Source organism: Oncorhynchus tshawytscha, linkage group LG31, assembly GCF_018296145.1.
Source record: "Oncorhynchus tshawytscha isolate Ot180627B linkage group LG31, Otsh_v2.0, whole genome shotgun sequence".
Taxonomy (NCBI): domain Eukaryota; kingdom Metazoa; phylum Chordata; class Actinopteri; order Salmoniformes; family Salmonidae; genus Oncorhynchus; species Oncorhynchus tshawytscha.
Window position 1 is genome coordinate 14,957,284 of NC_056459.1, and position 13,874 is coordinate 14,971,157.

General features: G+C 45.6%; 1 protein-coding gene across 4 annotated transcripts in view; it reads left to right on the forward strand.

Moving 5' to 3' along the window:
• The window catches only part of arid1ab (AT rich interactive domain 1Ab (SWI-like)), a 71,407-nt gene extending 65,558 nt beyond the window's left edge, over positions 1-5,849 (forward strand). For all 4 annotated transcript variants that reach the window (XM_024401966.2, XM_024401963.2, XM_024401964.2 and 1 more), the window contains exons 17-19: positions 176-1,010; positions 2,103-2,233; positions 2,484-5,849. In XM_024401966.2, the coding sequence (XP_024257734.2) occupies positions 176-1,010; positions 2,103-2,233; positions 2,484-4,370 (2,853 nt within the window). In that variant the 3' untranslated portion in view covers positions 4,371-5,849. The remainder of the gene's footprint in view (positions 1-175; positions 1,011-2,102; positions 2,234-2,483) is intronic.
• Positions 5,850-13,874: the final 8,025 nt, after the last annotated feature.

The window sequence follows — 13,874 nt, forward strand, 5'->3', positions numbered from 1 at the left end:
TTGTATACCCATATCTGCTTCAGAAGCCTTGTAAATGTGGAGTTAAAATGGACTTACATTTATCAGTATATGTAATGAATGTGGGATGAGATATATATTTAACTTGAAATGTATTGAATTCATAATCAATACTATTGTTTTGATATTGAGATGCTAACAATGTTACTGTCTTCAGAACTATAAGCGGTCTCCAGGCGACGGGGCCTACGGTCCCCCAGCGAAGCGTCACGAGGGGGATGGGATGTACAATGTCCCCTTCAGCGGTCAGCAGCAGCCAGGGCCCCAGCCCCCTGGGGCCCCCCCGGGCCAACAGGACATGTACAATCAGTACAACACAGGTTACCCCGGCTCCGACCGCCGACCACCTGGCCCCCAGGGCCAGTTCCCCTTCCCCTTCGGCCGAGACCGGGGGCCCTCTAGCGCAAACTCCCAGTCCCCCATGCCTCCCCAAATGATGGGCAGCCCAATGCAGGCGGCCCCTGACGGCCCTCAGTGCCCCATGTGGCAGGGACGCAACGAGATGGGCTACCCCAACTACCCCAACCGCCAGGGGCCTCCGGGACCTGGCCAGGGGCCCCCCCAGGGGTACCACGGCATGAACCGGTCTGAGGAGATGATGCCAGGGGCAGACCAGCGGATTAACCACGAGGGCCAGTGGCCGGGACACCCCAACCAGAGACAACCCCCCTACGGACCGGGGGGCTCGGGTCCCCCCATGTCCAGACCTCTGCAGTCCAACTATCAGAGCTCCCAGAACCACATATCCCAGGTGTCCAGTCCTGCCCCCATGCCCCGCCCCATGGAGAGCCGGACGTCCCCCTCCAAGTCGCCCTACATGCACTCCGGCATCAAGATGCAGAAGGCGGGGCCCCCCGTGCCTGCTTCCCACATAGGCCAGGCCCCTGTGCAGCCCCCTCTCATCAGGCGGGACATATCCTTCCCCCCAGGGTCGGTGGAGGCCTCCCAACCCATCCTCAAACCCAGAGGAAGACTCACCATGAAAGACATCGGTACGCAAACTTGCTGCAACTATCACTCCTGTGTTCCAATGGCACGTTGTGTTAGCTCATCCAAGTTTATCATTTTAAAAGGCTAATTGATCACGAGAAAACCCTTTTGCAATTATGTTAGCACTGCTGAAAACTGTTGTACTGATTAAAGAAGCGATACAACTGGCCTTCTTTAGACTAGTTGAGTATCTGGAGCATCAGCATTTGTGGGTTTGATTACAGGCTCAAACTTGCCAGAAACAAATAACTTTCTTCTGAAACTTGTCAGTCTATTCTTGTTCTGAGAAATGAAGGCTTCCATGCAAGAAATTGCCAAGAAAATTAAGATCTCGTACAATGCTGTGTACTACACAAAACAGAGCAAACTCCCCTCTTCACTGTTGATGTTGAGACTGGTGTTTTGCAGGTACTATTTAATGAAGCTGCCAGTTGAGGACTTGTGAGGCGTCTGTTGCTCAAACTAGACACTCATGTACTTGTCCTCTTGCTCATTTGTGCACCGGGGCCTCCCACTCATTCTGTTCTAGTTGGAGACAGTTTGCGCTGTTCTGTGAAGGGAGAAATACACAGTGTTGTATGAGATCTTCAGTTTCTTGGCAGTTTCTCGCATGGAATAACCTTCATTTCTCAGAACAAGAATAGACTGACAAGTTTCAGAAGTAAGTTCTTTGTTTCTGGCCATTTGAGCCTGTAATCGAACCCACATGCTGACGCTCCAGATACTCATTTACTCCAAAAAAAGGCCCGTTTTATTGCTTCTTTAATCAGAACAACCGTTTTCAGCTGTGCTGCTAACATTGTAAAAGGGTTTTCTAATGATCAATTAGCTTTTTAAAATGATAAACTTGGATTCGCTAACACGTGCCATTGGAACACAGGAGTGATAGTTGCTGATATTGGGCCTCTGTAGATATACCATTAAAAATCAGCAGTTTCCAGCTACAATAGTCATTTACAACATTAACAATGTCTACACTGTATTTCTGATCAATTTTATGTTACTTTAATGGATAAAAAAGGTCTGTAATGCTAGTAAAGTGGTGCCATCCTCCTGTATCAGTCACTGATGTATTTTCTGCTGTGTTCTCTCAGGCACCCCAGAGGCCTGGAGAGTGATGATGTCACTGAAGTCAGGCTTACTAGCTGAGAGCACTTGGGCCTTGGACACCATTAATATTCTACTGTATGATGACAACAGCATTTCTACTTTCAACCTCTGCCAGGTGAGTTACAACAACAGGCCGTAGAATGAAACACCCATAATACTTTTATTATATTAATATTATACTTAAAAAATCTAACATTTTTACCAGATGATAGTGTTTTTCTTTAAGAAGCATTCTAATAAAACTTTCAAATATCTATGTATTGTCTGACATTATCCTCCAATCAGATTTTCTAGGTTGTCACATCTCTGAATAAAGAATTAATGCATGATTACAGCCTGTCCTGTCATATCCTGTCTCCTCTCAGCTGCCTGGGTTCCTGGAGCTGGTAGTGGAGTATTTCAGACGCTGCCTCATCGAGATCTTTGGCATCCTGAAGGAGTATGAGGTGGGAGACCCTGGCCAGAGGATGCTCATCGACCCGCATACTGCCGACGAAGACTGCTCTGATGAAGAGCTACCTGAGCAGGAGGACATGGAGGAGGACGAGGAAGAAGAGGATGACGAAGAGGAGGAGGAGGAGAGGAAAAGCAACACAGACACCACCACCTCGTCGCAGCAGGTCCAGGTGAAACAGGAGGGGGTGGGGAAAGAGGAGAAATCCACAACGGAGAAGTTGACAGCAGAGGAGGAAAGGGAAGGAGGAGAGTCTTCTTCCTCCTCCCCAGCCCCTCAGGACTCTAGCCTCTCCCAGGAGAAACCCAAACAGGCCAGTAAGTTTGACAAGCTGCCCATCAAGATGGTGCGTAAGAAAGACCCCTTCCCCGGTTGCCGTTCCAGTAAACTAGGCCGGCGGCAGAGCTTTGACAGTGGACTGATCCACTGGAGTATCGGCGGGGGGGACACCACGGAACACATCCAGACCCACTTCGAGAGCCGGTCCGACCTCCTCAAGCAGCGGAAACGGGTGCCGCCGTCAGTCACCGAGAGCAGGAAGAAGGTTGCCATGACTGTGTCAGAACACCCTGAGAAGACCAAGCCTGGCAAGGAGCAGACCACCTCCCCTGCAGAGAAGACCACCAAGACCTCCGCCCCAACCACACCTGCCCCGGTCACCGCCACCATTGACGACGTGCTGTCGGCCCGGCCGGGCTCGGTGACGGAGGAGGCGGTGCGAGGAGCAGCCGAGGAGCAGAAGGAGAGCGGGGGACAGTTCCTGTTCTCCATCCGCCAGGCGCAGCAGAGCCGACGCAACATCACCATCCTGGAGGACGAGCCTCACAGCAAGGACGAGACCCCACTGAGCACGCTGTCGGACTGGCAGGATGCCCTGGCTCGCCGCTGCATCTGCGTCTCCAACATTGTTCGATCGCTCTCCTTCATCCCCGGCAACGACCTGGAGATGTCCAAACACCCAGGGCTGCTGCTGCTGCTGGGCCGTCTGGTCTTGCTCCACCACCGTCACCCAGAGAGGAAACAGGCCCCCGTCACCTACGAGAAGGAGGAGGACGAGGGGGTGAGCTGTGAGAGGGACGAATGGTGGTGGGACTGTCTGGAGGTCCTCAGGGAGAACTGCCTGGTCACTCTGGCTAACATCTCCGGCCAGCTGGACCTGTCCATCTACCCAGAGAGCATCTGTCTGCCCCTGCTGGATGGCCTGCTCCACTGGGCTGTTTGTCCCTCAGCCGAGGCCTTGGACCCCTTCCCCATGCTGGGGCCCCACGGGGCCCTATCCCCCCAGAGACTGGTGCTGGAGACCCTCAGCAAGCTGAGCATCCAGGACAACAACGTGGACCTTATCCTGGCCACGCCTCCATTCAGCCGGCTGGAGAAGCTGTACGGGACGCTGGTGCGTCTGGTCGGGGAGAGGAAGGTGGCTGTCTGCAGGGAGATGTCTGTGGTCTTACTGGCCAACCTGGCCCAGGGAGACAGCATGGCGGCCAGGGCCATCGCCGTGCAGAAGGCCAGTGTTGGTAACCTCCTGGGCTTCCTGGAGGACAGTCTAGCAGCCACGCAGTACCAGCAGAGCCAGAGTTCCCTGATGCACCTACAGGGGGCTCACTTTGAGCCCACTAGTGTAGACATGATGCGGCGAGCGGCCCGCGCCCTGCACGCCATGGCTAAGGTGGAGGAGAACCACTCAGAGTTCACCCTGTACGAGTCCCGCCTACTGGACATCTCTGTCTCACCACTCATGAACTCTCTGGTGTCCCATGTGATCTGTGACGTACTCTTTCTGATTGGCCAGTCATGACAGCCGTGGGGGTTTCAGCTTCGCTTTCTCTTTCTGTTCCCCCACCCCGTTCTTCACCCCACCCTTATTTTTTTTGTGTGTCGAGTGGGAGAACTAAGAGCAAAACTGACTGTCCTAGTTTTAATTTATGCAAAATCACCTCGGATTCCACTGTCTGTCCTTTCTACCCCCCTGGTTCTCACTTAAAGGACAGATTTACTGAAGTAGCGGTGGAGTTAAACATTCTGGAACACGGAAACTGAGAAACTAACGTGGATATGTGATAAAACAGATTAAATGGCACCCTGGCTTGGGAGGGAGGGAGAGCGCTGCCCGGCGGGAAACAACTTTTTTCATGAAAAGATTTTAAAAAATTGACACAAAAAAATAAAACATAAAAACTGTAACCAAAGTTGCTGTCTCGTTTACAGTGAGTTTGGGGGATATATGTGCCCGGGTTCTCCTCCCTTGGAGTTGGTGGTGAGCAGGGCGGGCATGGACAGGGAAAACCTGTTTTTGGTTAATGTACGGTGAAACAGACTCCTGGACTCTGGTTTGGTATACTGCTGTAACTTGGACGCTCTCTATTCACGACCCAGGTTATCAGCTGTGAACAGACAGACATCTTCAACGGGGAGGCCTGTGCAGTAGATTGTAGGACTTTTTTCCCCCTGTACTGTACACCTTAAAAACAACTGTAAACATACTGTAATAATACTGTTTCACACTGAGATACGCTGGCTTGGCAGCAAACTGTAGTTTTTAAAAATGATTTTAGTTAAATGTTGAACTGAGAGAGATGACAAAAGGCTTTCCCCCCAAAGTATCGTGAACCTTACAACACCCCGACCTCTTCTTTGTCCCTCGATTGTATGACTTGACCCTTATAAAATAAGTCACCTTTTAGGACTGCTCCTCTACTTTAGACTCAGTCCCGACTGCTGTGTATATATGATGTTGTACATTACACCTCTCTCTTTCTCTCTAACCTTTCTGTTGCTCTTCACCATTTTTAATCTTAGATGAATTAAAGGTTACACTCAAGTGAAATTCCCTGCATCAAGTTCGCCACGGAATTACCTTTGAACCCTCACCCCTGACCCACCCGCCTGTCTCTCGCTACAGGGACTCCGCTGCTGCGACTCCCTCGCAACGTCTCATCCCACTCCCACACACACCCCCACGACACACACTGATCAAGTTTGTCTCCAGTACCACTGAGTCTAACATGACAGAAACCATGTCTGCTACAGTTCCATTTCAGCTCCTACATCAAAGCAAAGCAAGACCCCTGATGAAGAAATAAACCGTTTGAATTTTGTTCATTTGTTTTTCCAGTGATATGGATTCTGCATATTTGTATTTCAGACGATGTAGCTAAAGACTTGATGTAAATTCCTATTTTTTTTCCTTTTTTTGGCTTAATGAATATAATTTCTTCATTATGAAATCTTTATACTATATGTTCCACGTGTTACGAATAAATGTACATTAAATCTTCGTAAGATGTTTGATGGATTTATTTACTATGGGCTTTTGAATGTGTCTGTTATTGGTGGCCCTGCAGTCATACACCACAGGTGTATTCACTAGGATCCGAATGGGCCGAAACAGGGCAGAAACTCTCATTTTGTACAACGCGTTTTCCGTTACAAAGCGTTTTGCTACAGTGTGCCACACGTCTTTTGGATGTTAGGATCTCTGCTGTAGTCAAGTTGAGGCATATATATATATATTTTTTTTTTTACAATGCTACTGATCTCTACCATGTGTATAGTTGATAATCTCCTAGAGGTTGCTGATAGTGTGTTATGAGATTGAGCATAGCACACTTCCTGTATGTACAGTTCTATCTACCTTCAACTCATAAGGCTTTTGTTAGCTACTTCAAATTGGGTTCAGCCAGGTTCTAGTACCGTAGAGGCCAGTACATTACTTAAAAGTAGACAACTGACATTTCCATGAGCAGCACCGGCGATATTGAGCTTGTTTTTGAGTGGTAAATCAAAAGCAACTGACTAGACAAAAGTCGAGCACTGAAATCGGGGGAAGTGCATCTGCGACAGCTGAAAATCGGACACTGATGTGATTTTCCAATAGCAAGGCTCAGTGCAACATGGCAGTGTTGACATTGTTTATAAAAGTTGTTCTTTATATTGTCGAAATTAACATGTCTCCACATATCACACTCACAAACTGAATATATGTGTGTACATTGTACAATTAATTAGTGAGAGCGCCTCAAGTATCACATTAATTTATACATATACTGTGCCGGGGAGAAGTGTTTGCCCCCTTTCTGATTTTAGTCTTGATACTGAATGTTAAGATCTTCAACCAAAACATAATATTAGATAAAGGGAACCTGAGTTTACAAATAACAAAAAAATACTTATTTTAATTTAATTAAAGTTATGAAATGCCCAATTTCCCTGTGTAAAAAAAAAGAAGTAATTCCCCCCCCTTACACTCAACTGGTTGTGCCACCTTTAGCGGTAATGACTGCAACCAAATGTTTCCTGTAGTTGTTGATCAGTCTCACATCGCTGTGGAGGAATTTTGGCCCGCTCTTGTGTGCAGAACTGCTCTTACTTAGCGACATCTGTGGCTTTTCAAGCAGGAACTGCTCATTTCAAGCCACATCTCAATTGGGATTAGGTCTGGATTTGAACCATTTTCATGTACACTTGATTGTGTGTTTTGTATCATTGTCTTGCTGCATGATCCCGCTGCGCTTCAGCTCAGACAGCCCGACATTCTCCTGTAGAATTCTCTGATACAGAGCCGAATTCATGGTTCCTTCAATTAAGGCAAGTCGTCCAGGTCCTGAGGCAGCAAAACACCCCCAAACCATCACACTACCACCACCATGCTTGACTGCTGTTTGGAGTGTTTATCTGACTGAAGAAAAACAAAAATTAGATATATCCTCCCCACTTCTAAACCAAAGTTGTGCCCCTGGTCAAAAGAGTAACTTTTTGCATGACATGGGTCCCATTATGCCTGGTGAAAACCAAACACAGCATTCCACAGTTGGTTCCAGTTTCAATCAGGTCTTTGGTCACATTTGTGTGGGTCAAACTAAACACCCTAATGATTGGTTGACAATGGAGCCTCCCACAATGCAGGATGAAGAGCAATAACTATGTATATGAATGGACAAAAAACCACCGGTCACGTGACACCATTCCTATGTGAAGACTCAACAGCATATTGAAGCCAAATGAAGTCGTTTAAGATGGCGTCTCATGGAGACAACTTTTGCAGTTTGAACTACTCCAGGAAGTGACACTGCAGGCTTGCTCAGTGCTGCCCCCTCTCATTGACAAATGTAAGTTCAATGCCAGCTGGGGTATTGCAGGCTGCCATTAGCAATTAAACTATTCTTATATCTTCTTCTGTGTGCGATTTAAAATAATCGGTTCAAGGACACATCTGGTGTATTAGAATACATTATTGCTACCATGATTGTCTTCAAATGTGTTATTTATCTTAACAGTTAGAACCGATGACGTGTTCCTACACATGAGTTTAGATTAGCCAACGTCTCCATGATATCGCCGACAAGTGTGATTGGGGATTTCTATTGGAGAAGCAGTTTCTGCCTATCTTCATACTGTAGTGTGACTTCACTCTCACACGGTATCTGCACATGTGCTTCACAGGTTTGCTTCACAGCGTTGTAGCCAGGGGACCAAAAAAGAAGAGAAGTTGAGCCCCGTGCTTCAAATCAAATGTATTTATACAGCCCTTCTTACATCAGCTGATATCTCAAAGTGCTGTACAGAAACCCAGCCTAAAACCCCAAACAGCAAGCAATGAAGGTGTAGAAGCACGGTGGCTAGGAAAAACTCCCTAGAAAGGCCAAAACCTAGGAAGAAACCTAGAGAGGAACCAGGCTATGAGGGGTGGCCAGTCTTCTTCTGGCTGTGCCGTGTGGAGATTATAACAGAACATAGCCGCAGGCAGAACAGTTGAAACTGGAGCAGCAGCACGGCCAGGTGGACTGCGGACAGCAAGGAGTCATCATGCCAGGTAGTCCTGAGTCATGGTCCTAGGGCTCAGGTCCTCCGAGAGAGAGAAAGAAAGAGAGAATTAAAGACAGCATACTTAAATTCACACAGGACACCGGATAAGACAGGAGAAGTACTCCAGATATAACTAGGCCCCCGACACAAACTACTGCAGCATAAATACTGGAGGCTGAGACAGGAGGGGTCAGGAGACACTGTGGCCCCATCCGATGATACCCCCAGACAGACAGGATATAACCCCACCCACTTTGCCAAAGCACAGCCCCCACACCACTAGAGGGATATCTTCAACCACCAACTTACCATCCTGAGACAAGGCCGAGTATAGCCCACAAAGATCTCCGCCACGGCACAACCCAAGGGGGGGCCCAACCCAGACCGGAAGATCACGTCTGACTCAACCCACTCAAGTGAGGCAACCTTCCTAGGGACGGCATGGAAGAGCACCAGTAAGCCAGTGACTCAGCCCCTGTAATAGGGTTAGAGGCAGAGAATCACAGTGGAGAGAGGGGAACCGGCCAGGCAGAGACAGCAAGGGTGGTTCGTTGCTCCAGAGCCTTTCCGTTCACCTTCACACTCCTGGGCCAGACTACACTCAATCACATGACCCACTGAAGAGATGAGTCTTCAGTAAAAACTTAAAGGTTGAGACCGAGTCTGCGTCTCTCACATGGGTAGGCAGACCATTCCATAAAAATGGAGCTTTATAGGAGAAAGCCCTGCCTCCAGCTGTTTGCTTAGAAATTCTAGGGAAAATTAGGAGGCCTGCGTCTTGTGACCATACGGTACGTGTAGGTATGTATGGCAGGACCAAATCGGAAAGATAGGTAGGAGCAAGCCCATGTAATGCTTTGTAGGTTGGCAGTAAAACCTTGAAATCAGCCCTTGCCTTAACAGGAAGCCAGTGTAGGGAGGCTAGCACTGGAGTAATATGATCAAATCTTTTGGTTATAGTCAGGAATCTAGCAGCCGCATTTAGCACTAACTGAAGTTTATTTAGTGCTTTATGGATAAATAGATAAAATTGATACATTTTTCTGCATCATTTTTGGACAGAAAGTTTCTGATTTGTTCAATGTTACGTAGATGGAAAAAAGCTGTCCTTGAAACAGTCTTGATATGTTCGTCAAAAGAGAGATCAGGGTCCAGAGTAACACCGAGGTCCTTCACAGTTTTATTTGAGACTGTACAACCATCAAGATTAATTGTCAGATTCAACAGAAGATCTCTTTGTTTCTTGGGACCTAGAACAAGCATCTGTTTTGTCTGAATTTAAAAGTAGAACGTTTGTAGCCATCCACTTCCTTATGTCTGAAACACATGCTTCTAGCGAGGGCAATTTTGGGGCTTCACCATGTTTCATTGAAATGTACAGCTGTTTGTCATCGGCATAGCAGTGAAAGTTAACATTATGTTTTCGAATGACATCCCCCAAGAGGTAAAACATATAGTGAAAACAATAGTGGTCCTAAAACGGAACCTTGAGGAACACTGAAATGTACAGTTGATTTGTCAGAGGACAAACCATTCACAGAGACAAACTGATATCTTTCTGACAGATAAGATCTAAACCAGGCCAGAACACGTCCGTGAAGACCAGTTTGGGTTTCCAATCTCTCCAAAAGAATGTGGTGATCGATGGTATCAAAAGCAACACTAAGATCTAGGAGCACGAGGATAGATGCAGAGCCTTGGTCTGATGCCATTAAAAGGTACTTTACCACCTTCACAAGTGCAGTCTCAGTGCTATGATGGGGTCTAAAACCAGATTGAAGCATTTTGTATACATTGTTTGTCTTCAGGAAGGCAGTGAGTTTCTGCGCAACAGCTTTTTCTAAAATTTTTGAGAGGAATGGAAGATTCGATATAGGCCGATTAGTTTTTTTTATATTTTCAAGGTTTGGCTTTTTCAAGAGAGGCTTTATTACTGCCACTTTTAGTGAGTTTGGTACACATCCGGTGGATAGAGAGCCATTTATTATGTTCAACGTAGGAGGGCCAAGCACAGGAAGCAGCTCTTTCAGTAGTTTAGTTGGAGTAAGGTCCAGTATGCAGCTTGAAGGTTTAGAGGCCATGATTATTTTCATCATTGTGTCAAGAGATAAAAACACTTGAGTGTCTCTCTTGATCCTAGGTCCTGGCAGAGGTGTGCAGACTCAGGACAACTGAGTTTTGGAGGAATACGCAGATTCAAAGAGGAGTCTGTAATTTGCCTTCTAATGATCATGATCTTTTCCTCAAAGAAGTTCATGAATTTATTACTGCTGAAGTGAAAGCCATCCTCTCTTGGGGAATGCTGCTTTTTAGTTAGCTTTGCGACAGTATCAAAAAGAAATTTAGGATTGTTCTTAATTTCCTCAATTAAGTTGGAAAAATAGGTTGATCGAGCAGCAGTGAGGGCTCTTCGATACTGCACGGTACTGTCCTTCCAAGCTAGTCGGAAGACTTCCAGGTTGGTGTGGCGCCATTTACGTTCCAATTTTCTGGAAGCTTTGCTTCAGAGCTCAGTTATTTTCTGTATACCAGGGAGCTAGTTTCTTATGACAAATGTTTTTAGTTTTTAGGGGTGCAACTGCATCTAGGGTATTGCAAGGTTAAATTGAGTTCCTCAGTTAGGTGGTTAACTGATTTTTGTCCTCTGACGTCCTTGGGTAGGCAGAGGGAGTCTGGAAGTGCATAAAGGAATATTTTGATTGTCTGAGAATTTATAGCACGACTTTTGATGCTCCTTTGTTGGGTTCAGAGCAGATTATTTGTTGCGATTGCAAACGTAATAAAATGGTGGTCCGATAGTCCAGGATTATGAGGAAAAACATTAAGATCCATGGGACAAAACTAGGTCCAGAGTATGACTGTGAAAGTGAGTAGGTCCAGAGACATGTTGGACAAAACCCACTGAGTAGTATGTTTTAAGTTCCTCGGCGTACACATCACGGACAAACTGAATTGGTTCACCCACACAGACAGCGTTGTGAAGAAGGCGCAGCAGCGCCTCTTCAACCTCAGGAGGCTGAAGAAATTCGGCTTGTCACCAAAAGCACTCACAAACTTCTACAGATGCACAATCGAGAGCATCCTGTCGGGCTGTATCACCGCCTGGTACGGCAACTGCTCCGCCCACAACCGTAAGGCTCTCCAGAGGGTAGTGAGGTCTGCACAACGCATCACCGGGGGCAAACTACCTGCCCTCCAGGACACCTACACCACCCGATGTCACAGGAAGGCCATAATGATCATCAAGGACAACAACCACCCGAGCCACTGCCTGTTCACCCCGCTATCATCCAGAAGGCGAGGTCAGTACAGGTGCATCAAAGTAGGGACCGAGAGACTGAAAAATAGCTTCTATCTCAAGGCCATTAGACTGTTAAACAGCCAACACTAACATTGAGTGGCTGCTGCCAACATACTCACTCAAATCCAGACACTTTAATAATGGAAAAATTGATGTAAAAATGTATCACTAGCCACTTTAAACAATGCCACTTAATATAATGTTTACATACCCTACATTACTCATCTCATATGTATATACTGTACCCTATACCATCTACTGCATGTTGCCATCTTTATGTAATACATGTATCACTAGCCACTTTAAACGATGCCACTTTTATGTTTATATACCCTACATTACTCATCTCATATGTATATACTGTACCCTATACCATCTACTGCATGTTGCCATCTTTATGTAATACATGTATCACTAGCCACTTTAAACGATGCCACTTTTATGTTTATATACCCTACATTACTCATCTCATATGTATATACTGTACTCTATATCATCTACTGCATCTTGCCATCTTTATGTAATACATGTATCACTAGCCACTTTAAACTATGCCACTTTTATGTTTATATACCCTACATTACTCATCTCATATGTATATACTGTACTCGATACCATCTACTGCATCTTGCCTATGCCGTTCTGTACCATCACTCATTCATATATTTGTATGTACATATTCTTCATCCCTTTACACTTGTGTGTATAAGGTAGTTGTTGTGGAATTGTTAGGTTAGATTACTCGTTGGTTATTACTGCATTGTCGGAAGTAGAAGCACAAGCATTTCGCTACACTCGCATTAACATCTGCTTACCATGTGTATGTGAAAAATAAAATTAGATTTGATTTACACAACATGTCTACCACTTTGAAGATGCAACATACCACCTGATATAGAGGTCCTGGATGGCAGGGAGCTCAGCCACAGTGAGGCTAATAGATGCATGGTGTGATTGTACATCTTAAGGCCAAACACAACATGCAACCAACATTCTATCTCTGACACGCAACCAATGTTATAAGCAATAAGACATTTATTAACACATTATTTAATCTTGCTTCTAAACTTGCATTTGATTTCCAACAGTGATGGTTTGTATAACCCTTGCTGTCAGCCTGTCTGACCTCGCAAACAATGTTTCACTTTTGACATTCGACCTCGCTCCTCTACAGAGAATGCTGTGCACAAACGAGACATAAACTTTTCTGATCCATGAGAAATAATGAAACAGTATTATTATCAGTGCGATTTTAGCATGTAAATCTTGGTGGGACAAGAAAAAGAAGAAGGTGGATGCATGCCAGCAAAGTAGCTACACAACACAACACTAAACAATACATTGCACTATAACGGTGACAAGGGTGCCCACAAACTATTAGGGCCTACATAAAGCTGTCCCAACAGCAGAGTCCCAACACCTTACCACTGCTACACCTGGCTATCAGCGAAGCCTTGTCTGGCAGTGAAACAGTTCATTTAGCCTTATTTACTGCCTTAAAAAAACCCACAGCTGATATGGCTGACTTGCTTAAACAAATGTGGTTTCTAGTGACAATTGAGATGTACAAACTACGGCATAAGGGGACGACAAGTGGATAAGAGGCAATCCGTAATTTTGATTAAGACATTAATGAGCGAGCTAGGACGGACATAGTGAATATAACTATTTGTTTGGCACTTTTGAAATGTACACCAACAGAATTTAGAACATGGGCCGTGTACACCAAGTCAGAGCCTTAGGATAAATAAAGGGGCAGATACAGTGCCTTGGAAAAGTATTCATCCCCTTTGGCGTTTTTCCTATTTTGTTGCATTACAACCTGTAATTTAAAAGGATTTTTATTTGAATTTCATGTAATGGACATACACAAAATAAAATGGAAAAGTGGTGCATGCATAAGTATTCACCCCTTTTGCTATGAAGCCCATAAATAAGATCTGGTGCAACCAATTACCTTCAGAAGTCACATAATTAGTTAAATAAAGTGTTACATGATCTGTTACATGATCTCATCATACTGCTAAAGCAACACTCGAGTGGTTTAAGGGGAAACATTTAAATGTCTTGGAATGGCTTAAAAGCCCAGACCTCAATCCAATTGAGAATCTGTGGTATGACTTAAATATTGCTGTACACCAGCAGAACCCATCCAACTTGAAGGAGCTGGAGCAGTTTTGCCTTGAATGGGCAAAA